This window comes from Calidris pugnax, unplaced genomic scaffold, assembly GCF_001431845.1.
Source record: "Calidris pugnax isolate Ruff unplaced genomic scaffold, ASM143184v1 scaffold72, whole genome shotgun sequence".
In the NCBI taxonomy this organism is placed as follows: Eukaryota; Metazoa; Chordata; class Aves; order Charadriiformes; family Scolopacidae; genus Calidris; species Calidris pugnax.
Window position 1 is genome coordinate 85,111 of NW_015090808.1, and position 26,704 is coordinate 111,814.

Sequence of the window (26,704 nt, forward strand, 5' to 3'; positions counted from 1 at the left end):
TTGTACCAGCTGAGTCATCATGTCTGCTCTGACGCCTCAAAGCGACATGCCAACCCCCACCACCGACAAGATCACTCAGGCTGCCATGGAGACCATCTATCTTTGCAAATTCCGCGTCTCGATGGATGGAGAGTGGCTCTGCCTGCGGGAGCTGGACGACATCTCCCTGACGCCCGACCCGGAGCCTACCCACGAAGGTATGGTCTCCTCTCCCCCCCCACCCCAGCATCCCCCCCCACCCTGCGGCCATGGCGACGTCCCCACCACCGCACTGGCTGGCAGGGGGTGTCTCCGGGGTGAGATGCTCTTCCTGGAGAAACCTGGACGCTGTTTGACATGTCAGAAAGCCCAACCCCTGCCTCAGATCACCCTTAGGAACTGCGGTGTCTTTCATAACCCACCCCTTTGAGGTAGATTTGCACTGAATTGTTGGTATTTTTTAAGATGGAAAGATCAGGTGTGTGTGTCTCGGGAAGGAAGGTACCACCGTGTGTGCTCAGTGATACATTTAATCATAATTTTACTCTTCAAACAGGGCTTATAGCCCCATTAGTCAGCTTTTTCAAATGGAGCATACTGGCAAAGGACAGTTTTGCCTGTGCCTGCCTGCAGTCAGGGGGTTGTTTTTGGAAAGCCCTGGGTGATGAGGCAGTTATTCCTATTGTCAAGGGGCTAAAACCATCCCAAGTCCTCTAGCTCCATGTCTGCTCAGTGATACATTAATCATGATTTTACTCTTCAAACGGGGCTTATAGCCCCATTAGTCAGCTTTTTCAAATGGAGCATACTGGCAAAGGACAGTTTTGCCTGTGCCTGCCTGCAGTCAGGGGGTTGTTTTTGGAAAGCCCTGGGTGATGAGGCAGTTATTCCTATTGTCAAGGGGCTAAAACCATCCCAAGTCCTCTAGCTCCCTTCTGTAGGGTGTGCTGTTATTTATAATGGCTGGGAAGCCTGAAAAGCAGAGGGGTGACACATCTTCCTTTCTTCTTGGAAAAGGATTTGTGATCCGGGTTGGTGGTGAAAACAGTTTAATACTGGGCAAAATGGGGATTGAAAGCTTTCTGAGTGCTGAAAACACAAGAGGACATCCACACACGGCTCTACCAATAAAGAAGCAGGGAAGGAGGAGTTACGATGAATTTCTGCAGTGCTCCAGTCACCAACAGTGGTGGTCCACTGGTCACCAGTCCAGCCAGTGGTCACCAACGTTGCCAGGTTCTGAGTCCCCATGGTTGGATGCTGAGCATCCTTCTGTCCTACAGCAAGGAGGACCCATCTTTCCACACGTGACCCTTTCCCAGTAACTCCTGAGGAGCAATTCCACCAAGCAGTTTCGCTTGACCCGTTTGATGCCGGCTTGTCGAGTCAGTCATGTCCTGCTGGACGAGGCTGCTTAAGCTGCGGTGAGGATTTGAGCTTGAAAATTAATTCCCAGGTGATAATTTAATTTCCATTTGACAGCTACTTCCAGCGGCAGCAGCCCGTGGGTTTGGATTTGCTTGCCAAATACTTAGTCACCCAGTGGGCTACTAGACAGAGGACTCCAAAGCTCCCTCTGAAGCATGTCCTGGGGTTTTGGAGAGGATGAGCAGGCTCAGGAGAGCAGAACCAGAGTAGTGAGTGCAGGGTGAGCCAAGGGGGCAGTAAATTCATCTCTTTTCCAGTTCCCATGGGCCTCAGACCTTGCTCCATCTTATTCCTATGGTTTTGGACTCTTCGGTGCTTTGGGTTTTTTAACAGTACATTCTAGTGTAGGTGGATTGATTTATTTATTTTTTTTTAATATATTCTCTTTCTCTCAGAAATACCGACTTCTCTTTTGATTTGTCATGTTGTAGTCTTTTATTTTTTATTTTTAATATATATTCTCTCCCTCTCTTTCTCTCATAAATACTGACTTCTCTTTTGATTTGTCATGTTGTAGTCAATAAGTGACCTTCCAAGCAACCTCAGGCTCTTCTCCTAGTATAGCCTGGAAAACCTTTCAATCACACCGTGAGTCAGTTCTAGAAAAAATAATTGTTTTTGAAGCTGTAATTACATTAGCAGAAAGGCTCAGAAAACAGTATTTGCTCATTTCATTGAGCCGTATTAGTGAATTCCTATTCCAGTCCCTCCAGGGGCTCCAGGAAAGCTATATTATTGAATTCATATTCCAGTCCCTCAAGGGGCTCCAGGAGAGATGGGGCGGGACTCTGGATGAGGGAGGGGAGCCCTAGGAGGAGGGGGAAGGGTTTGACCCTGCAAGAGGGGAGATGGAGCTGAGCTGTGGGGAAGAAGTTCTTTGGTGTGAGGGTGGTGAGAGCCTGGCCCAGGTTGGGCAGAGAAGCTGTGGCTGCCCCATCCCTGGAGGGGTTCAAGGGCAGGTTGGAGGGGGCTTGGAGCAACCTGGTGTGGTGGGAGGTGTCCCTGCCCAGGGCAGGGGGTTGGTCTTCAAGGTCCCTTTCAAACCAAACCATTGTGATTCTAGATGTCAAAAATTAATTAAAAGAAAAAAAAAAAAAGAGAACTGCATCATAATGACCTTTATGAGGATGTTTTATACATTGATAAATAAAGGGAAGAGAGAACTGCATCATAATGACCTTTATGGGGATGTTTTATACATTGATAAATAAAGGGAAGCAGAAATTTTATTGATAAATAAAATTGTTGGGAGGCAGAAAGGCTGGTTATTTCGGGGAGGAGTTTTTTGGACCCGAGTCATGTTTTCAGCAGAGATATAAGGTCAGGAAAAAAGCGTTGATAATAGAAGAGCTGACACAGCTTTATCCCTGGTGTTGGAACCGGAGCTACTGCATCAGCACTGCTGCTCTGCCTCCCTCTGCGCGCAGCTGGGCACGGGGGCACGGCCACCAAGGGCTTGAGAGGAAAAGCAGGACCTGAGCCCGCCGTGTCTCATCATATCTCCATAAAACTGATGTAGAAAAGTAGGGATTTTGAAGGAAAAGAAGGAAAAAAAATAAATAAATGAATAGCTCCAGAGTTCTGCCAAAGGCTTAATAAAAGCTTGCTTTTTTTCTCTTAAAAATCAAGATGTGAAAAATAACATATTGCAGTAGTGAATGCACCACTCTGCTGAAGGAAGGGTTCAGAGCCTCCACTTGCTGTCCCTCGGCTCTTGCTGCTTTTGGAGAGTTTTCTGCCTCTGGCCTCTCTTCACTCTGTGATCTGCTCTGCTCTCATCATCCTCCTCTTCCCCACCATGTACCTGATTCACACAACTGGTTATGGTGGGAGTTTCCTCTTTGCTGGTTTTAAAGTTGCCTTTTTTTTTTCCCCCTTGTGGCTGTACCAAAGGTAGGGCACAGAAAGTAAAATCTCTAAGAAAAATGAATTGGACTAAACAAGAAGCTGCAGTACGTATTTCTTTTATTCCAACGGAAGAAGTTAGTTCATTAGTTAATTTTATTATTTCTCTTTTTTGTTGATTTTTTTTTTTTTTTTTTTTTTTTTTAAAGCAGAGTACTTAGGAATGACAACTTAAACATACAGGAGGAGGCTAAAGTAAGCGATTCTCGTCTGCTGTGGTTTGACATCCCTCACCAGAGCACTGTGTCTTAATTCCAGGGAGAGAGAGGTGCCAGAAGAAGGGTTCTGGTGGTGCCAGCTCTTGGCATCAGGATGTCGGGGGGAGCTAGAGGCAGATTGCTGCGCTCTGATTGTGCTCCAAGGGCTCCTGAGCAGAGAGGCAGAAACTGCAGCTGGTGCTCTTTATTTCTGATATATATATATAATATTTCGGCCCTCTCCTCCGAGTCTCTGCTGGAGCTTTCACAGGAATAATCCCACTTGAGGCCAATTTTGTGATAGGGGCTGGAGGGACGGGCAGGGGGCTAGTGATTTAAGGGCATAGCCATACTTAGAGCCTTCCCCACTGACGTTGAAAAACAGTAAGCATCCTCTTGAGTTGGTGATGTTTTCCAGTAAAACCAAGCCAAAATCTTGCTATTTTTTAATCCAAAAGGCAATATACTTCGGGAAGCAGATTCTGATCTGAGATGCCCAGGGAGGTGGTGGAGTCCCCATCCCTGGCTGTGTTTAAGGGCCGTTTAGATGCAGTGCTAAGGGACATGGTGTAGGGAAGGACTTTGCAGGGTAGGGGAGATGGTTGGACTCGATGATCCCAAGGGTCTCTTCCAACCTCAATGATTCTATGATTCTATGAAAGGGTGTAAATTGGGAGTAGTTCCCTTCCTGCCACAGAGCTGGAGTTGCTGAGTGTAACTGTGAACAAAACCTCAATTTAATTCCATTTAAAAGTGGGGTGGGTGCACCAGTGTAGTTTCTGAGTACTCCATAATTTAGCATGTGACGGGGATGCTCAATGTAACAATAGAAGGAATTAATTTTCAACTGCTTGGATCGATTCTGCATGTATGAAAACCAGCTCATTTTGCCACATCCTGTAAATCTGCTTGGCTTAGAAAATGAGAGTATTTTGAAAAACAAACAGTGGTTGTTAATTAGGTAACGAGGACTTCCCTGTGCTGTGCAGGCCTCCCAACATGAGCACGGCACTAAAGACCATTAAGCTCTTGTTTGTCTGTGATATCTCTAACGATCACTGAGGCATCTTTAGGGACCCAGGTGTGAAAAACACCTTGATTGGGTTTTTCTTGAAGCCTGTCTCAGCTCTTGGGGAGAAACTATAAAATGCGAAAGGGCCTTGCAGGGTTTTGCTGGATGTTAAATTTCTACTTTGAATAATCACGAGGAGCTTCACGTTAGAGCTGTGGACATTTTGGTCCTCCTGGGATCAGCTTGTAATTGAGAACAGGAGCACTCGTGATGACTGTATGATCTGAATTTACTTGCAACTGTCAAGAATTACAGTATCCCTCCTTGTTTGTTCTTTTATTTAATCTTCTTCCATTTGCACTACACAGGGAATTGAGTGGTATGTTTATAACATGCGAAGATGAAACTATCTTTTCCATAGTATAAGTTTTGGTAGCTGAGATCAGATTTTTTTTTTCTTCTTTCTTGACCAGTAAGTTAAAAGTTTTAGTTTTAGACACATCCTTGTGTGAAATGAGGAGTTGTGAAATGCCCTGAGTAGAAGTCAGTACAGCTCTTCTCAGTACTCAGACACCTCTTGCCCATTGATCTGTTGCACCGTTTATTGAGTCATCCTTCAGATTCTACCTTTTCTCTCTGATTTCTGTTCAGTATTTTCCCATCTTTCTCTGCACACTTCAAAACACTTGAAGGGAAGCAGCATGAACCTTATTCGTTGTATTTTTGGTTTGCAAACTGGCAGCCTTCTTGGCACTTAAGTTTGCGTGGAGGGGGTTGAGACCAGATTTAACAGAACAAACATCAATAACATGCAAGAGAAATTAATTCCAGTGTGTTAATGGCCATAAATCTTCCTGAAAAGCAGGGAGGTGATACTTTTCAGCATGTACTGTCTGGATTATAAGGTGGTGAAGGTGGTCATCTCCCTGGGGACGAGGAGACATCCTGCTTACTGTATTTACACCAGATCCCATCACCAGCTGGGAAGAAAGGGAAATGCCCAAGAGAAGGTGGGCACTGGACCCTGAACCAAAGGGGAGGGCAGGTTAAGTTTTAATAAGCTCTTCAGGGCAATTAGGATAATACGCCGAGGACGAGAGGAAGCAAGTGCCCTGCAAGGCTTGGGTTGAGACCTATGTCGGGGCTATTTTGTTTTGTATTTTAAATTTTAAACTTTTGTAAACATTTTCACTGCTGTAAGTGAGAAATTACAACCCAGAGTTGTTTTCTTTTAAGCTTGTTCAGTCTAAATGAAGTCAGATCTGGGAAATGCAGGGCAGGCTCATTTCCCTTGGAGATAATGAAGCAAAAGTGTTGCAGAGAAACCTCTTCGGTGTCAACCGAGATGGGAAATGAAAGATGGGGGGGGAAAGAAAAATGTGGTTGGGTTTTGGTTTTTTTTGACTCTTTTCTTTGTGCAAACTATCAAGTGCCAAATACAGTGAGATATTTTCAAAATACAGTGAGAAATTTCCCACTGCAGTTACTCAAGTGTTTCCCTCTGGGAAATACTTTAATTCTGTGTAATTCCACACAGCTGCAACGTACAGAAATGCCTGGTGGCAATCATGGGGAGGCAGGAGTATAATTTAGGGTGGGATTACACTATTGATGTATGTGATTTGCATTTGTTCCATACGTTTAATGGAGAGTGGACGTGCAATTCCCAAGTCCCCCATGTATTTATTTTTTTTTCCTTCTTTTTTCCCCCCCCTCCTCCCAGTGACTCTGCTATTTCTGTGAGTGTGAGCCTTGATTTATGCCAAAAGGGTCGTGTGGGTCTGTGACCCCGATGCTGCCGAGTGAGCAGCAGCATGTGTTAAAAACAGGAGTGATGACAGTAACGGCTTCGCCCTAAAAATATCGCACTTTATAATGCAAACACAAGCTGTTGGTGCTGTGAAAGCAGTTCAGGGAGGGGGGAGTGGGTTTGGATGCGGGATAAAGATGTGTTAACGGAGAGAATGAAGACAGGGGGTTGGGGAGAGCAGCATGGGGATTGGGTTTGTGTGTGTGGTGTGGTCAGAGGAAATAGATAAAATTAACTGTTTTCTGCAGGGAGCGGGTAGTGCTGAGGTCAGTAGCGTCAGGCAGGAGGAGAGTGAGGGCTCCAGAGGGATTTTTATGTGGTAGGGTTTAAAAAAATGTTTTTTCTTAAGCAACTTTGTAAATTGTGACTATCTTGTTCCTGGCAGTCCAGGCTGTAGTTTGGCTGGTCGCTTCTTTGATTTCTGGATCCCAAGGTGTTTGAATGTGATGCTGAAACTCTTTGCTGGTCCCTTTTCTTTGTTGACACTTCACAATCTACCTGTTTTGCAAATCTAACCTGAAAAAATTAATTATACACCTCTGATGATAGTAACAGCATCTACTTAACTTTCTTCCTTGACCACTTCAGTTATTTCTTATTAAAGGTATTATTTATTATTCCTAAGGCAACAAATATGAGATAATTGAAATTTAAATAAGCACAATAATGTGACTATGAGGTCAGCTGCTCATGGGTTTAGCGTTTATCTCCACTCCTGTTGTGGGCAAGCTTAAAAAATAACCCTTTTCCTTATCAGTAAACAGAACACAAGGACCCTGGCCTTGTTTAGGGCTCTGTTTGTTTGTAACTCTTCAGCAGAGTTAATGTTTTCTGTAAGTGTCTGTACAGATTTGTGCCAAGCCTCCCATAGCAGCCAAATTGCGAGAGCTGAGGACTTCCTGCATCAGGCTCAGTTCTCACTTCCCAAAATTGGTGCTGGGCTGGATTTTTTTGGGGTTATTATACTGATTTCTCAGCTGCTGCTAAAAACTTCATAATTAAAAACACCCACAAGAAAACCCCAGAAACCCTGCAACAAACAACACCAAAAAAAACCCAAACCAAAACCAAAAGCCCCAAACAGGCAGATCCTGACCTCTTTACTCTGTCTTTGGAGGAACTTGATTCATATTGTGCTTGGAAACTACACAAAGGGCGTGTGGATTCACTGCTTTGTTCTGCACATCTTTATGCATGAACAAATGCCATTGCTGTATAAGAAGCTTGGAGTGTTCCATCCTCCTGGTGGCACTCACCAAAGTATTTGCTAAGAAAAGTATTCACAGAATGCTATGGGGTTGGAAGGGACCTCTGGAGATCATCTCCTCCAACCCCCTGCCACAGCAGGGGCACCCACAGCAGGTCCCACAGGAACGTGTCCAGGAGGGTTTGGAATGTCTCCAGAGAAGGACACTCCACCACCTCTCTGGGCAGCCTCTGCCAGGGCTCTGCCACCCTCACACCAAACAAGTTCCTCCTCATGTTCAGATGGAACTTCCCATGTTCCAGTTTGTGCCCGTTCCCTCGGGTCCTGTCCCTGGGCACCACTGAGAAAAGCCTGGCCCCATCCTCCTGACCCCCACCCTTGAAGGATTTATCATCTTTGTAGCCTCTGCTGTCCCCTCTCCAGCAGTTCCCTGTCCTTCTGGAACTGGGGAGCCCAGAACTGGTCCCAGTGCTCCAGATGGGGCCTCCCCAGGACAGAGCAGAGGGGCAGGATGACCTCCCTCCACCTGCTGCTCACCCTCTTCCTGATGCCCCCCAGGATGCCCTTGGCCTTCTTGGCCACCAGGGCCCATTGCTGGCTCCTGGGCATCCTGTTGTCCACCAGGACTCCCAGGTCTTTCTCCTCAGAGCTGCTCTCCAGCAGGTCAGCCCCAACCTGTCCTGGTGCAGGGGGTTATTCCTCCCCAGGTGCAGCACCCTACACTTGCCCTTGTTGAACTTCATCAGGTTCCTCTCTGCCCAACTCTCCAGCCTGTCCAGGTCTCTCTGGATGGTGGCACAGCCTTCTGCTGTGTCAGCCACCCTTCCCAGTTGTGTATCATCATCAAACTTGCTGAGGGTACGTTACATCCCATAAAAATTGGTGGCCTGGGAAGCCGGGTGTGTTGGGGAACTTGCTGTTCTCCTGCTAGACTTGCTGCAGAGGGTGGAGGCCTGCTTGTAGGTGGCATCCTGGTATAGGCTGAGGTGCTACGTTTGAGGTGATAACGTTAATTGAGCTTTATTTCCTAATTAATTCATTCTGTATCAGCAGTTTGAGGGGAATATATAGGGGGTTGTGCAGCTCTGGCCTATGGGAACTTCTCAGCATTTATTGAAGCGCAGATATTCCGTTCATTTAAAATGTCCCAGGGATATTTCTGCTGTATTTTGAAGAACTATTGCTGGTTTCTGCTCATGAGACACTTGTTTGGAAACCCCACGCCCACGATTTTATCCCCATCCTGCCCATCAAGCGAGATGCCACAATCTTGATTTCCCCTTCACGTGCTCAGCTTTTCCAGGCAGCGTGTTTTCTGGGCGCTGTGTGGTATGTGGCAGCTCACAGCTTACCCACTTCAGGCTAAGAACTTCAATCTTTAAAAAAAAAAAAAACCAACAAACCAACCCAAAAGCCAGTGGAGTGCTCTTGCTGTTCAATAGCAGCAGGAAATAATTTTTCTGCTGGTACGTTCTCTAGCACTTAGTTTTAAAAGCTTTTATTTGCATGGGAAAGTGTATCCTTCTTCCTTTATGAGTTGTTCCAAACTGTTAACTATTGCATATGTCTGGGAAATACCAACCCAAAAATTAAGATATGAGCAAATTTAGGAAGATAAAGTTTGGAGGGAAAGTTCTGGGTTGTTTTCTTACTGTACGTAATCAGCACTCTTCATGAACTGCCACCTCTTTTTAAGCATTCCTGAACTCCAGTTCCTTTCTAAGGAGCTTGCTTGTATTTATTCCAGTGGGATATTCAATTCCATAATACTAATCTTCCTGGGAACCGAGTTGGAATTGAGGTAATAGTTTTATGAAGACTTAAAAGCCTTGGTTCATCCTGTTTTCTAAACCTGGTTCGCACCAGTTACAGGCTTTGTTGGTTTTCCATAATGATCAAAAGTATTCAGTTTGTTTCAGACTTACCCTGATAAGGAGCGTGGACTCTGTCAAGTTGCAGGTCGTTGATTTATTTATTTATTTTTTTGTGTGTGTTGAGGATTTTTTTCCCCCCACTGCTGTTTGGTGGAAATTCCAGACAAGTGGGGGGAAACTCCAAAGTAAAAGAAGAAATGAAATGTCTGCATCGTATCACGGGATGTGTGAAGAAAGGAATTAAAATATGAAAGAAAAGGCTAATTAAGTGGGCGCTTTTGCCACTAAATCTGTACAAATCCCTTCGTGCCTTTGTGCCAACATGAATTCATTCAATTCTTGTGAGCATTTGTCACCAGAAAGAGGACAGGATTCTTGTCTGGAGGGGTATAATAGAAGAGAATATTTGTGACTCCAACGGCTGTTTGTCTGTAACCTAATTGTAAATCTGATTTTGGTTGTGAGATGTTCTGCACTTCAGATTAAGGAAGAAAACCCCAAACCCTCAGAATTAGAGACCATTCAGTAGTGATGCCTGGCTTCAGTCTCAGCGGGCAGGTAGGGGTTTTGGGATCTCAGAACCACAGAATGATGTGGGGTTGGAAGGCTTTTGGGATCTCAGAACCACAGAATGCTGTGGGGTTGGAAGGGAGCTCTGGAGATCATCTCCTCCAACCCCCTGCCACAGCAGGGGCACCCACAGCAGGTCCCACAGGAACGTGTCCAGGAGGGTTTGGAATGTCTCCAGAGAAGGAGACTCTACCACCTCTCTGGGCAGCCTCTGCCAGGGCTCTGCCACCCTCACAGCAAAGAAGGTCCTCCTCATGTTCAGATGGAGCTTTAGATGGAACAAGTTTGTGCCTGTTTCCTTTTGTCCTGTCCCTGGGCACCACTGAGAAAAGAACCAGCCCCATCCTCCTGACACCCACCCTTGAAGGATTTATAGGTGTATCCATAAGGGAAGAAGTCAAAAAGTGAAGAAAAAGGATTGCTAAAAACCAACTGTGTGAATAAAACATTTTCTGAGGACGAGAAGGCTGTTGGTGAGGGGTAGGATGCTTTCGGGGGTCAGTTGAATTAATCATACTGATATTTAGCCCTTTTGTTTTTTCCCCTTTTTCTCTACCAGGGGTGGCTGTGGGGTGCCGTTCCCCACGGCAGGGGGAGGGAGGAGGTCCCAGCAGTGGGTGGACTTTGCCTGGGACTTTGGCCCTGTGGGCTGGGAAAGGGGGAATCGAGCTTTTCCTGGGCTTCGGATGTTCAACCCATTGGGAATTATCACTGGGGAGAAGGGGGCATGTAAGTTGGGAGCTGGAAATCCCCCGGGGTTCAGAATTTATTCCTCTGCCTTTATTTTTTGGGTTGGAAACTGGGGGATTCAGTGGTGGTGCTGGAATTAGTGGGCGTGCTGGAAGGCGTTTTCCTTCTCCTGGCTGCTCCTTTCCGGGATACCTGCCTCCTCCCCTCATCAAGCTCTGCATAACCTTATTTAAAACATCCTCAGTATGTCCTTTTCCTGCAACCTGCTCGCTTTTCACCTGTGTTTGCATTTCCCTCCCGGGGCGGGGGGGGTGGTTCTTTTTGGGGCTGGCTACAAGGAAACCGAAGCAAAACGCTGACGTTGAATAAATACCTAAAGTTCAGCGCTTTGGTCTTACGAATGAAATGCTTTTCTTGCTTTTCCTTTTAAATGTGCTTTACAAAAATATGGCTTGTTTTAATGCAGAAAGAAGTAAAGCTTCTAAAGCTTTACTGAAACCCACCTCAATTTGACTCTCAAGCCAAAAAAAACCCCCTTTTTGCTGTATTGACCCTTTGGACTCACAAATCTTTTCCTGCTATGACTTAAGTCTTGTATTATACAAATCTCCCTTTGCTTATCCTTTTCCTATACCTTGCTGCTTTTTTTTGACTCTTTCCTTTGGATCACGGCTTGCATGACATTTTTTTTTCTTTCTTTTCCCTTCCTTTTCTTTTTTTCTTTTTTTTTTTTTTTTTTTTTGGGCGTGCTGGAAGGCGTTTTCCTTCTCCTGGCTGCTTCTTTCTGGGATACCTGCCTCCTCCCCACATCTAACTCTGTGTAATCTTATTTAAAACATCCTCAGTATGTCCTTTTCCTGCAACCTGCTCGCTTTTCACCTGTGTTTGCATTTCCCTCCCGGGGCGGGGGGGGGTGGTTCTTTTTGGGGCTGGCTACAAGGAAACCGAAGCAAAACGCTGACGTTGAATAAATACCTAAAGTTCAGCGCTTTGGTCTTACGAATGAAATGCTTTTCTTGCTTTTCCTTTTAAATGTGCTTTACAAAAATATGGCTTGTTTTAATGCAGAAAGAAGTAAAGCTTCTAAAGCTTTACTGAAACCCACCTCAATTTGACTCTCAAGCCAAAAAAAACCCCCTTTTTGCTGTATTGACCCTTTGGACTCACAAATCTTTTCCTGCTATGACTTAAGTCTTGTATTATACAAATCTCCCTTTGCTTATCCTTTTCCTATACCTTGCTGCTTTTTTTTGACTCTTTCCTTTGGATCACGGCTTGCATGACATTTTTTTTTTCTTTCTTTTTCCCTTCCTTTTCTTTTTTTTTTTTTTTTTTTTTTTTTATAATAGCGAAAAGTGCATGCATGCATGCATGAAAAGTGGACATTGTGGGGTGTTTTACAGATTTTCCTTTGTCACCTGTTTTTGTCCCTTTTTTCCTTCCTTTTTTTTTTTTCTTTTTTTTTTTTTTCTGTTTGCAAAGACTCTTGGGAGGATTTGACAGATGTGGTGGAGCAATTGCGCGATGACACCCAAGGTGCGTGCCACGCCAGCGGCTTTCAGCTGGTATTTCTGCTTAATCCTTGGCTTTTTGACTTCTTATTTCGAGCCTGAGTGCAAAATGCAGTTTTTCCTTTTCCTGGGCTGGTAGCTGTGGGTTTCCAAAGGGGCTCGTCCGGTTGAACCAGGTTTCGAAGCCAGAACACGCTGTTCTCCTCACCCTCCCTCTGGATGTTTGGTTTCTGCTTTCAGCCTGTGAAAGCAAACGCCCTCGATGGCTCCAGCGTGTGTATTGCTCTGGCAACTGCATTAATTCACATTTAAAATGCATATTGTGAAGGCTTTTCTTCTAAATTTTCTTTAAATTTTCCTTTTCTTCTAAATTTTATCAGCCCCTTCACGGGTTCCATGGGATCAATTCTGGTTTCTAAATTCATACTGATTCCTGTTTGAAAACATGTGCATATAATGTTGCTTGAACAATTGCTTTAAAAATTTTGGGGTATTTTTTTACTTCAAGTAGAGGTAGAAAAAGTAAATGAACAAGGGGTTGTTTTCCTTACATTAAATGCATTCTGAGACAATTATTTTCCTTCACAATTTACAATTACAATAAACACAACTTAAAAAGTTACGGAAATAAAGGGAAACTAAATTTTTAAAAAATATTTCAGAAATCACCCTGAAAGTTCAGATTTTCTGAAATATCTCTACTTATCAACTTGAGGCTGCAAAAATGACTCTAAAACTTATATTACAAGTTTTGATTAAGACTTAAGACTTGATTGATTAAAAAACCATATTTTTTTAATAGTGCTTCTTACTTGATTCTTAAAAATGGTGCAAGAATGCAATAGTGGAATCCCCGATTCAGCAGGTACTCAAGTGAATTTATGTTTTGATGACTAAATGTAACTGTTGATGCTTGGGATGAAAGTGTTTGCAGCACAAAAGGCTAATGTACCTTTTGGAGGTATGTTTTAAAATGGCAATTTCAAATTAGAAGCTAAAACTACAAGATTGAGCACAAGGCCTGTTACTATAAGGTCAGCAGATGGATTTCAGCTCTTTTTGGCCAATTTGCACATTGAGTGTTTTCAAAGGTGTTGCAAATTGCAGATCCCAGGGTGGCTGGTTTCTCACCAGTAGTTTATTCGGTTCTGGTCTTAGTCTCACTGGTAGGACAGTCACCAAAAGCTGCATTTGTTTCTTTATAGCCCAAATATGCAATTTAAACGTGAAACTTGGTAAAGCAAAATGGGGAAATGAAGTGAAAAATGTTTGTGTTATGGACTCGGTTATAAATAGGGGGTGAGGAATGAGCAACACCGTGAAGGATACAGTACAGATGGGTTTTGCATTGATTTTGTCGGGGTGGGGTACATTTGAATTGTGTCTCCTGTCTGTATTTGTATCTTTGTTTCTTATCACCATCACCCCATTTCTGGTCACTTTTGAAACTCCTGCATCCTGGTGTGTGTGGGAAACTCCTCTGGGATCCATCCGAGGCTGATGGATGCTTTACACGGAGCGTGCTTTCCCCCTCAAAATCATAGAGTCACAGAACAGTTTGGGTGGGAAAGGACCTTAAAGCCCCCCCAGTGCCCCCCCCTGCCCTGGGCAGGGACACCTCCCACCACACCAGGTTGCTCCAAGCCCCCTCCAACCTGCCCTTGAACCCCTCCAGGGATGGGGCAGCCACAGCTTCTCTGGCCAACCTGGGCCAGGCTCTCACCACCCTCCCACCAAACAAGTTCTTCCCCACATCTCAGCTCCATCTCCCCTCTTGCAGGGTCCAACCCTTCCCCCTCCTCCTAGGGCTCCCCTCCCTCATCCAGAGTCCCTCCCCATCTCTCCTGGAGCCCCTTGAGGGACTGGAAGGGGCTCCAAGGTCCCCCTGGAGCCTTCTTTTCTCCAGGCTGAAAAACATAAACCAAAACAAAAGTCAACATTAAGGACATAACAGCAAGAACAAATGAAGCCACCATTTAAACTCTCTATGAAAATGTTTCCCCTCCTAGAAAATCCAATTTCATTTCGGTGTGGTGACGTTAATCCAGCTGCTTTCCACTTTATCCACAGTCCCTCGGAGGAGGCAGGTTGAATTGTGAATATAGGAGCAAAAAATTAGTAGAGTAAAACATCTTTGTGTAGAAACAGCCTTGCCTCTGCTTTTCACTCGTGAGTAGTGGTGTTATTTGTATTTTCAGGGGTGTGCTCTGTGGGCAGGCAGAGGAGGTGTGTGAACGTGGGAAAGCTTCACCTTGAACACAAAAAGCTTTAAAAATGCCTAATGATGTTGAACTCTGGTTTAAATGACGGAAGGCACTTATTCAGCTGGGGATTTGCTTTCCACATTTATTGTAAATTCTACACATGTTCACAATTCCATGAGCAGCTGGAACGAATGCCTTTCCTCGTGTGAATGTGCTTCACTGGAACTGGGGATGTGGCAGATCCGTGGTGCTGGTCCGCTTGGAAAGCAAGAGTTTCCCAATTAACGTTATCTCTGTTAATTGGAATACAGTGGGAACTGTTTACAAGGTGCCATTTCTCTGCCATAGGCAGGAGCAGCCTTCTTAAAATTCACATTGCTCCAAGTTTGGATTCTGGATCGGGTATGGATTCGGTACGTGGAGAACCCAGCTGAACTATTCATTAATTGGCATTTCTTTGAGCAGGTTTATTCAAGTCTACAGTGTTTCATGGCTGCCTGCAGTTGATCAAAGTTCTAGCTTTATGTTAATTTCTCCTTAATTATTGTAGGGTCAATCCAATATGAGGATCAATATCATTTATTATCACCAGGTGAGAAGTACTTAGACCCCAGTCACAGCGTAACCCTTTGAGGTCCAGTGTTGCATTGACATTTTCCTTGACTTCTAGGTTCCTGGAACCTAGAAGAACCATATTTTAACTTTTCAACAAACTCCAGGGTTCCTGAGATGCTTGGGTGCTTTTGAAAACGTGTTTGTGGAAGCTTCTCAGGAACCCTATGCTCTTCATGCTGTTAGTGTGTGAATGACTGTTGCACAGTTTTTTACCTCTTTAGAAACCTGGAAATTGAGTGTTTTAAGGCAACAGGCAGCTGAGCTGATTGTTTTATCCTGTCGTTCAGTCCTGGCCACTGACACCCCACGTGCGAGGCTGCTGTGTTACAAAACACCTTTATTCTGTAGAAGCTCAAATATTTAAACAGCAAAGCATCTCAAGAATTCAAGATCCCTTCAATTGAAATCCAAACCACGTCGAAAGGCAGAGTTTAAGGGCCAAGATTTAACTTGTTAAGGTGTATGACACGGTGTGTGTAGTAAAACACAGGTAGAGATATTGCAGTTTGAGGCAAAAAGAGAAAGTTCTGACTCACAGAGTCTCAGCTGCACATCAGGCTCAGACTGTCAAAGCAGAAAGTGTCTGGGTGAATCTCACTGCCTAAAAGTCCTCTTTTCTTGCTTACCCTGCTCTTCTAGACTCAGTTTTAAAGGTGTAGATGTTGCTGCACATAAAACAGTGGTATATATTATACAGGGTTTAATTTCTGGAATAAATCTTTGGGATTTTACCCAGTTTCATGCTATATAGCAGTTAATCAGTCTGCAAGATGAGAATCATAGATAAGCTGCATATGCAGAGGACCATCCTTCACAACAGGCTAAAGCAGCAGAAACCTCTAATTAATGGGATAAAAACATGTTTCAGTTCTTTAGCCTGTGACTGCACGTTATAGCCTGAAATGAAAGCACAGCCCCACTTTTTCCCTGGGTGCTTTCATCAGCTCAGACGTTCATTAGCTCTTAAAAATGTTGGAAAAAATCTAATTGTCTTAAACTTCATTCATAAACCCCTCTATTATTCTTATTTGGTAGTGGGTTAATGGGGTTTTGATGTAGATAAGCTGCATATGCAGAGGACACAGGCTAAAGCAACAGAAACCTCTAATTAATGGGATAAAAACATGTTTCAGTTCTTTAGCCTGTGACTGCACGTTATAGCCTGAAATGAAAGCACAGCCCCACTTTTTCCCTGGGTGCTTTCATCAGCTCAGACGTTCATTAGCTCTTAAAAATGTTGGAAAAAATCTAATTGTCTTAAACTTCATTCATAAACCCCTCTATTATTCTTATTTGGTAGTGGGTTAATGGGTTTTTGACCAGATAAGCTTGTTCTGAGCGGAATTTAGGGGTTTTTTACCAGATTTGGAATTCAAGCTGTGGTAGCAAAGCACAATTTTGTGACAGTAGTTGTGTGCAGCAGAAGCAAACACTGGCACAATGTTCACACCTCATTAGAGGGCAGCTGGGGAGGTGGTGGTGGTTAGTTTTATGCAGAAGTAGACAGAAGAAAATATCCAGAATATTTTTTTTTTAATTGCATGTATAAAAATTAGTCTTTTGCTAATTGCATGCAATATTACATCTAACATTTTTTTTTTCTCTGAGTCTGCATCAAAGTCCTAAATGAGGACTCTGAAGTTTTCTAAGCTATGAAAATAAATTGTAAATGCCTCATCTCAGCTTTTTTATAAGACCTGAGCCAAGACACAAGTGCTTGAGGAAGCAGTAAAACAGAACACAGGTGGGTTCAGCAAATCCCCCTTTGCTGCCGGGTTTCACAAACGCTCTCTTTTGGTTCCCTTTCATCGTTTCTCAGGTTCTTTGATTGAGGGTGTTTATGTCTCCACCTCAGCAGCCACTTTTTGTCTCCCACCCCTGAGGTGCCTTTCAGTGTCTCCTCCTGTCTGGTGTGAGGAGTCTCCATCGCACAGTGCCAGTTGCTCCTCTTCTTGCCTCTTCTGGATCCACCCGTAGGTGACTAAAATCCCACATTACTCCTGTGGGGTACCTGCTGCTGGGCCTGCGGTGCTCTTCCCAGAATGATGTGGGGTTGGAAGGGAGCTCTGGAGATCATCTCCTCCAACCCCCTGCCACAGCAGGGTCACCCACAGCAGGTCCCACAGGAACGTGTCCAGGGGGGTTTGGAATGTCTCCAGAGAAGGAGACTCCACCACCTCTCTGGGCAGCCTCTGCCAGGGCTCTGCCACCCTCACACCAAACAAGTTCTTCCTCATGTTGAGGTGGAACTTCCCATGTTCCAGTTTGTGCCCGTTCCCTCTTGTCCTGTCCCTGGGCACCACTGAGAAAAGCCTGGCCCCGTCCTCCTGACACCCACCCTTGAAGGATTTATAGGTGTTGATCAGATCCCCCCCTCAGTCTTCTCCAGACTCAAAAGACCTAAGTCCCTCAGCTTTTGAGGAACTCAACTCTCTTCAACCCACAGGAGATATCCAACATTGGAACAATGTGGGTTTTTTTTCACAATTCTGTGGTTCTCTGAAGTTTTGCTCCTCACTGTTTCTTTGGCTGGTGGGTGGTGACAAGGTGCCTCATTGCAGTGGCAGTACCTTTGGGATGACAAGGAGTTTGTGTTCAAGCAACTGGACTTGTTGGCATCAGCAGTGTGATGGAGCAGACAATGACTTGCATCATCAGGATGAGTCCTATAAGAGACCACAGTAGTCTAAGAATACACCCCTTGGCCTCTTTTGGCCAAGCTGTTGCATTTTAAATTGCAAGAAATAATTTCTTGCAGTTGTATTGGCAAGAGGTTGAGAACTGTTCTCTGAGAACTGATGAGAGCTCAAGTCCACCTGCCTGGTAGAGGTTTGCTCTTTACCCAGTGGCAAACCTGCTGAACACAGACCCAAACTTCTGCGAGACTTCGCTTAGGGACTGGGTCCTCTGAGGAGGAGGGTTGCATCTTCCCCTCCTCCTTCACCATGAGAGATCTTTTAAGCAGAGATGTAGGAACACCTCAGCTGTCTTGGAAGAGATAGAACCTCCCAATGGTCAAAAAGGGCTTGAGAAGACCCTGGTGGTGCTGAGCATTGCTGGGTGGATCTGGGTGGTGGTACTCCATAGAGCCCACAGGAACAGCCATTCTTCCACTGCTTATGTTTCTAGATATTTTATGGCTTCTTTAATCAAACTTAGCTACATGGCCCCCTGCATTTTAAATAGAAATATATCTTCTTTTATTGTAACTGAAGGTTTTCAGTCTCTGCTATTTACTTGTCTGCAAGCATGCTTGCTCACTCTAGCAGGTAAAATGAGTACCCTCTGCTTAGAAGTGTCTTAGATGTACAGTCTTAGATGTCCTCTGGTCAAGTTTCTGCAGTAAATTCACTTGGGAAGGTGGCAAATTGGTTCAAGGGTCCATGGCTTAGAATAAATATGCCTTGCAGAGATGAAGCTGCTTGCGGTGAAGGACTTCAGCTCAAAAGTTGGGTTTGAGATGGAAGGTGAAAGAGATGCAAACAGCAAACTTGCAGCTGATGCAATATCGCTTTCCTAGTGTGAATTTCTCTCTGTTATTGTGTATCTCCAGGGCTAAAGCCTAAGCACACTTTATTTGGTGTGGTGGTAGGACAATTTCACTCTAGTTATGGGACACCTTGTTTCTGGAGGTGTTGGGAATGCTCTGATGGTGTTTGGGAAAGGAACCCCTTGGTGAAAGGATAGGTGCTGGCTTGGGAACATTCCATAGAGGCTGCAGGCAGGGAGGAGGTGGAAAATGAGTGTCTGTATTTGTTTCTTACTACTGGCAAGTGTAAAGGTCTAAATATTAATAATAAGGTAGAAGAAAAATACAGTCTTGGAAGCTCTGTGTGTGTTGGGACTTGGAGCGAGGTGTGAGAGGAGCTGTGAAGATCAGCTCCTTGTTGTCAGTGATAAAACCCAGGAGCGTTGAGAAAACGGAGAGAGAGAGAGGTGGGAATGGGTTCAATGTTACATCCAAGTTAAAAAAAGTATAAAATCATGAGAAGAAAAGATGCAAGCTGGGATAGAGAAGGCACGTGGATGGATTAAGCGTGAGGGGATTCGTGGGCATCTTTAGATGGAAGAACAAATCACAGGAGGGGAGTTGTTACCAGTTTGTAACATGTCATTGTGGTCCGTAAACTGCTGGTTAATTGTGATTTTTCTCAAAAAAGAGAGTGACACACGTGAACCTGTCGCTGTTCTTAAAAGTATCTTCAAAGCTGGGGGACAAAAAGAGAGAGAAATGGGATATTCTACTGTATTAAAAATAGCCTGTGTTACTCAATAGTGGTTTTCTTCCTTTTTTTTTTAATAGATCCTAATTATCTGATGGCTAATGAACGCATGAACCTGATGAACATGGCGAAACTGAGCATCAAGGGGCTGATCGAGTCGGCGCTGAACCTGGGCAGGACGCTGGACTCGGACTACGCGCCTCTCCAGCAGTTCTTCGTTGTGATGGAACACTGCCTTAAACACGGCTTGAAAGGTGACCTTGCCCCAGAGGGGTCCCGTTTGTCATAGCCTAGGAGCAAGAAAGAGCAAATTTTGTTTTAAAAATTGCTTTGATGGCATGACTGGTGAGGCCTCACCTTGAGTACTGTGTCCAGTTTTGGGCTCCCTACCATAAAAAAGACATTGAGGTGCTGGAGCGGGTCCAGAGAAGGGCGACAAAGCTGGTGAGGGGTCTGGACCCCCTGCATTTTAAATAGAAATATATCTTCTTTTATTGTAACTGAAGGTTTTCAGTCTCTGCTATTTACTTGTCTGCAAGCATGCTTGCTCACTCTAGCAGGTAAAATGAGTACCCTCTGCTTAGAAGTGTCTTAGATGTACAGTCTTAGATGTCCTCTGGTCAAGTTTCTGCAGTAAATTCACTTGGGAAGGTGGCAAATTGGTTCAAGGGTCCATGGCTTAGAATAAATATGCCTTGCAGAGATGAAGCTGCTTGCGGTGAAGGACTTCAGCTCAAAAGTTGGGTTTGAGATGGAAGGTGAAAGAGATGCAAACAGCAAACTTGCAGCTGATGCAATATCGCTTTCCTAGTGTGAATTTCTCTCTGTTATTGTGTATCTCCAGGGCTAAAGCCTAAGCACACTTTATTTGGTGTGGTGGTAGGACAATTTCACTCTAGTTATGGGACACCTTGTTTCTGGAGGTGTTGGGAATGCTCTGATGGTGTTTGGGAAAGGAACCCCTTGGTGAAAGGATAGGTGCTGGCTTGGGAACATTCCATAGAGGCTGCAGGCAGGGAGGAGGTGGAAAATGAGTGTCTGTATTTGTTTCTTACTACTGGCAAGTGTAAAGGTCTAAATATTAATAATAAGGTAGAAGAAAAATACAGTCTTGGAAGCTCTGTGTGTGTTGGGACTTGGAGCGAGGTGTGAGAGGAGCTGTGAAGATCAGCTCCTTGTTGTCAGTGATAAAACCCAGGAGCGTTGAGAAAACGGAGAGAGAGAGAGGTGGGAATGGGTTCAATGTTACATCCAAGTTAAAAAAAGTATAAAATCATGAGAAGAAAAGATGCAAGCTGGGATAGAGAAGGCACGTGGATGGATTAAGCGTGAGGGGATTCGTGGGCATCTTTAGATGGAAGAACAAATCACAGGAGGGGAGTTGTTACCAGTTTGTAACATGTCATTGTGGTCCGTAAACTGCTGGTTAATTGTGATTTTTCTCAAAAAAGAGAGTGACACACGTGAACCTGTCGCTGTTCTTAAAAGTATCTTCAAAGCTGGGGGACAAAAAGAGAGAGAAATGGGATATTCTACTGTATTAAAAATAGCCTGTGTTACTCAATAGTGGTTTTCTTCCTTTTTTTTTTAATAGATCCTAATTATCTGATGGCTAATGAACGCATGAACCTGATGAACATGGCGAAACTGAGCATCAAGGGGCTGATCGAGTCGGCGCTGAACCTGGGCAGGACGCTGGACTCGGACTACGCGCCTCTCCAGCAGTTCTTCGTTGTGATGGAACACTGCCTTAAACACGGCTTGAAAGGTGACCTTGCCCCAGAGGGGTCCCGTTTGTCATAGCCTAGGAGCAAGAAAGAGCAAATTTTGTTTTAAAAATTGCTTTGATGGCATGACTGGTGAGGCCTCACCTTGAGTACTGTGTCCAGTTTTGGGCTCCCTACCATAAAAAAGACATTGAGGTGCTGGAGCGGGTCCAGAGAAGGGCGACAAAGCTGGTGAGGGGTCTGGAGAATAAGTCTTATGAGGAGAGGCTGAGGGAGCTGGGGGTGTTCAGCCTGGAGAAAAGGAGGCTGAGGGGAGACCTTATTGCTCTCTCCAACTCCCTGAAAGGAGGGTGTAGAGAGGTGGGGGTCGGTCTCTTTTCTCAAGTCCCAGGCGACAGGACAAGAGGAAATGGCCTCAAGTTGCGCCAGGGGAGGTTCAGGCTGGATATTAGGAAAAATTTTTTCATTGAAAGGGTTCTCAGGCATTGGAATGGGCTGCCCAGGGAGGTGGTTGAGGCCCCATCCCTGGAGGTGTTCAAAAGACAGGTTGATGTAGTGCTGGGAGGTCTGGTTTAGTGATGATGCTCCTTGTTTGTTGTGTGGGTGTCTATTTTTGTCAGTTGGGTTGACGGTTGGACAAGATGATCTTTGAGGTCCCTTCCAACCTAGAAAATTCTGTGATTCTGTGATTCTGACTGGTTGGATAGATGAGGGAAAGGTGGTGGATGTTGTCCACCTTGACTTCAGCAAGGCTTCGGACACAGCCTCCCACAGCATCCTCCTAGGTGAGCTTAGGAAGTGTGGATTAAAGGAATGGACAGTGAGGTGGATTGGAAACTGGCTGAAGGGCAGAGCTCAGAGAGTTGTTATTAGGGGCACAGAATCTAGTTGGAGGTCTGTAACAAGTGGAGTTCCCCAGGGGTCAGTACTGGGTCCAGTTCTCTTCAATATATTCATCAATGACCTGGACGAAGGGATGTAACGTACCCTCAGCAAGTTTGCTGGTGATACACAACTGGGAGGGGTGGCTGGCACAGCAGAAGGCTGTGCCACCATCCAGAGAGGACACAGCCTCCCACAGCATCCTTCTAGGTGAGCTAAGGAAGTGTGGATTAAAGGAATGGACAGTGAGGTGGATTGGAAACTGGCTGAAGGACAGAGCTCAGAGAGTTGTTATTAGGGGCACAGAATCTAGTTGGAGGTCTGTAACAAGTGGAGTTCCCCAGTGGTCAGTACTGGGTCCAGTCTTCTTCAATACATTCATCAATGACCTGGATGAAGGGATGGAATGTACCCTCAGCAAGTTTGCTGATGATACACAACTGGGAGGGGTGGCTGACACAGCAGAAGGCTGTGCCACCATCCAGAGAGACCTGGACAGGCTGGAGAGTTGGGCAGAGAGGAACCTGATGAACTTCAATAAAGGCAAGTGAGGGTGCTGCACCTGGGGAGAAATAACCCCCTGCACCAGGACAGGTTGGGGCTGACCTGCTGGAGAGCAGCTCTGAGGAGAAAGACCTGGGAGTCCTGGTGGACAACAGGATGGCCATGAGCCAGCAATGGGCCCTGGTGGCCAAGAAGGCCAAGGGCATCCTGGGGGGCATCAGGAAGAGGGTGAGCAGCAGGTGGAGGGAGGTCATCCTGCCCCTCTGCTCTGCCCTGGGGAGGCCCCATCTGGAGCACTGGGACCAGTTCTGAGCTCCCCAGTTCCAGAAGGACAGGGAGCTGCTGGAGAGGGTAAGAAGTTCCATCTGAACATGAGGAGGAACTTGTTTGCTGTGAGGGTGGCAGAGCCCTGGCAGAGGCTGCCCAGAGAGGTGGTGGAGTCTCCTTCTCTGGAGACATTCCAAACCCACCTGGACACGTTCCTGTGGGACCTGCTGTGGGTGACCCTGCTGTGGCAGGGGGTCAGAGGAGATGATCTCCAACCCCATGTTATTCTTTAATTAGAGTTTTAAAAAGGTAAAGTAGGGTAAAGAGAGGCTGAGCAAGGTCATAGTTGACTTGACAGGCTGCAGGAAGGGAAAAAAATCTGCTGAAGGCATAACTGCAGGAGAAGAGGTGACAGTTGTTGCAGGTTTTGGCCATTTTTTAAACAGCTTTTGAGATGACTGGAGTACAGCGAAGGGAGCAGTGATAAAATGAGCTGCTTGGCCAACTTGTGACCCCCTTCTTTTCTGCACTCCCTCAGGCTCTAGGGAGCCAACGGGCCTCTTGGTGGAAGAGGAGCTGCAACACAGAGGTCCTCTCTCAGTAGTTCTGTCAGACCTGAGGGGTTTGGCTTTTCATGGCTAACAGCTTGAAAGCTGCTTTGGAAAATAGCAAGCAGAGGGTATATTTAGCTGCAATACAGAGTCACAGCTAAAATACCCAAGCAGCAGACCGCCTGGAGAAGCCCCCAGGAGCTCTGGAGAAGGAGTGGGCTCAGTGGTGTGGTCCTTTTCCTTCTAAGGGGATGCTCAGTGAGAGAAAATTACCCTGCGCACACCAAGTATGACCTGGGGGCAGTGACAACATCCTGGTGGGAACGTGGACCTCTGGCAGTGAATCCAAGTTGCTGGTTATCACCAAAAGTTGTTGTTTTGGCATATTGGGGATGGGTGGAATATTTTCTGGCTTCTGTCTCCATCTCCCGTTGCCTTGTTTGAATGATACCAGCAATTGGCACACTCGGGTGGAAAAAGTCAGCTTGTGTCCTTCCCCAGCAGCAACCCCAGAAGAACCTCTGGGGCTGTTTTTCTCTGCTGTTCTTATACTTCTGACCACGCTTGAGGATGCATTTAGTCAGCACTAACAGGCTCGTTTTACATCTTTCTCTTTTCCAGCCAAAAAGACTTTCCTTGGGCAAAATAAATCCTTTTGGGGACCTCTGGAACTCGTAGAAAAGCTTGTTCCTGAAGCTGCAGAAATTACAGCGAGCGTTAAGGATCTCCCAGGGCTGAAGTAAGTACAGGCTTTTACTGCACAAATGCATCACGTGGTGGTTACTGTAAGAAGGATCCTGTGGAAGAGAAGGAAGGGCAAATGTAGCCTTCAGAAATATATCTGCCACCTTCTGCTGATAAAAATGGATCATTAGTCTGTTTTTATTCTTAATCAAGTGCAGGAGGAGAGGACAGGATATATTCTTCCTCTGCTAAGAGCATGGGGTGTTAGGGACCACACTGCATTTATTGCTAGTGCTAAATGAGAGAGGGTGTCTCGGGAAGGGGATTGGCCTTTACAGACTCTCCTTAAATAAAAGGGTAAATAGTTTTAAGGCTGATAGACAGAGGTGATTTTTCTTTTCAATAAACGCAGGCAAACTTGTCAAGTTTGTGTAAAAGGGAGGCTCGGTCACAAAGTTGGAGATCTTACTTATGTTAGAGGAGAGGAAAAACCCACTCAAAGCGTGTATTGCTTTTAAAAATTTCAGAGTCATTTCAGACATCTCGTTCAGGTTTTCTTATTCCTGGCTAAAGAAAACCGTAAGAGGCTTTAGAGCCTGGGGAACAGGGAACTACTGCTGGAAACTGGACACTTCTACTGGGTCCAGTTCTGGGCTCCCCAGTTCCAGAAGGACAGGGAACTGCTGGAGAGGGAACAGCAGAGGCTACAAAGATGGTGAAGGGCCTGGAGCATCTCTCTTAGGAGGAAAGGCTGAGGGACTTGGGTCTGTTTAGTCTGGAGAAGAGAAGGCTGAGGGGGGATTTGATCAATGCCTATAAAATCCTTCAAGGGTGGGTGTCAGGAGGATGGGGCCAGGCTTTTCTCAGTGGTGCCCAGGGACAGGACAAGAGGGAACGGGCACAATCTGGAACATGGGAAGTTCCACCTCATCATGAGGAGGAACTTGTTTGGTGTGAGGGTGGCAGAGCCCTGGCAGAGGCTGCCCAGAGAGGTGGTGGAGTCTCCTTCTCTGGAGACATTCCAAACCCCCCTGGACCCGTTCCTGTGGGACCTGCTGTGGGTGACCCTGCTGTGGCAGGGGGTTGGAGGAGATGATCTCCAGAGGTCCCTTCCAACCCCACATCACTGTGAGTCTGGGATTAGTGATTAGCGATGTACAAGTGCTAGTACTGGAGATGTGTGGAGGAGAACTCCTGGAGCAGCTTACAGGACCAGAATGGAGTGTCACCAGCGTTGAGCCAGAGCTCCTGTTACCTTCTCCTGTTGTAAAAGAATATTGAAACATGAAATACATTGAAATTAACAATTTTAGAATAAGTTTCTGAGCCTCGGCTTGGTGTTCATGCTAACCCTTGGGAGATGCCACATGTTAGTGAGGTCAAGAGCAGGGAATAACGGAGATGACTTTGAAGGGCAGCTGCTGCTGGTACCAGTTAAGGTCAGAAAACCCAACGCCCCACGTAGTGTTTGGTGTAAGGGAGCTCACAGGCTGCTGGAGAGGGAAAGAGATTCCCTTCTGCTGGGAATACTGTTCCACACGGGGGGATTTACACCTTCCTTCGGAGCGTCTGGTGCTGGCTCCCGGCCAGGCAGGATGAGCCGCGGCCGCGATGCAGCGCATCAGTCAGTGCATTTTCCAAGCTGTGGGAGTTTTGGGATTGCCAGGAGAAACAGAGGAGGGGGAAGGACCAACACCGTAACCCCTTCCCTCCCAGCAGTGCCTTCATGGGTGTTCTGACTTCTCTTATGCAAAAAAAACTGGTTTTGGGGTGAGAAGTTGAGGTGTTGAAGCACCCGATCTCTGTGCATCCAGCAGGGGTAAAGTCAGGGAAATACTATTAGTAAAACAAATTAGTCATGAGAGAGGCAGTGATTGCTTAGATCACAGAATCACAGAATCTTCTAGGTTGGAAGGGACCTCAAAGATCATCTTGTCCAACCATCAACCCAACTGACAAAAATAGACACCCGCACAACAAACAAGGAGCATCACCATCACTAAACCATACCTCCCAGCACTACATCAACCTGTCTTTTGAACACCTCCAGGGATGGGGCCTCAACCACCTCCCTGGGCAGCCTATAAATATCTATCTATCTATATAGATAAACTCGCCTGTAACTATTTGTACTTAAATACTGTGTATTTCCCTGTTTTACCAGTGCCAGCTGTATCTTTGAGACATGGAAACTTTGGCTGGAGGAGGGTTATGAGGGCTGTGTGGGGGTGTGAGGTGCAGCATGTTTCTTAACTGGTTTGTCTCTGGCCTTTGCAGGACGCCCGTGGGGAGAGGAAGAGCTTGGCTGCGCCTGGCTCTGATGCAGAAGACAGATAAACTCACCTGTAACTATTTGCACTTAAATACCGTGTATTTCCCTGTTTTACCAGTGCCAGCTGTATCTTTGAGACATGGAAACTTTGGCTGGAGGAGGGTTATGAGGGCTGTGTGGGGGTGTGAGGTGCAGCATGTTTCTTAACTGGTTTGTCTCTGGCCTTTGCAGGACGCCCGTGGGGAGAGGAAGAGCTTGGCTGCGCCTGGCTCTGATGCAGAAGAAACTTTCAGAGTACATGAAGGCCTTGATCAACAGGAAGGATCTTCTCAGGTGAGCCCAACAGTGCTACAGTGAACAACCTCCAGGCCAAGGTGGATGCCTTGGAAAAATCCAACACCAAACTGACCGAGGAGGTGAGTGTCACAGAAAATAATCTGATGTGTTGGCATCAGGGGTTGAAAAGGTACGGGAGGAGCTATTTTGGGATTTCTGGTGTGTGGAATGATCAGTGTTTACTGATGGAACTGGAATAACCGACCTGCCAGGGAATTACACTGGCGGCTCCTTCTGCCTAAGCATGAGGTGGAAA

At 45.7% G+C, this 26,704-nt stretch overlaps 1 protein-coding gene across 1 annotated transcript in view; it reads left to right on the forward strand.

The window, feature by feature from the left end:
- RUFY3 (RUN and FYVE domain containing 3) overlaps positions 1-26,704 on the forward strand; it is a 60,049-nt gene that overhangs the window by 10,814 nt on the left and 22,531 nt on the right. Inside the window, 5 exon segments of the mRNA XM_014938330.1 lie at positions 12,155-12,208; positions 19,306-19,479; positions 23,778-23,895; positions 26,344-26,449; positions 26,451-26,528. Coding sequence (XP_014793816.1) covers positions 12,155-12,208; positions 19,306-19,479; positions 23,778-23,895; positions 26,344-26,449; positions 26,451-26,528 — 530 coding nt within the window.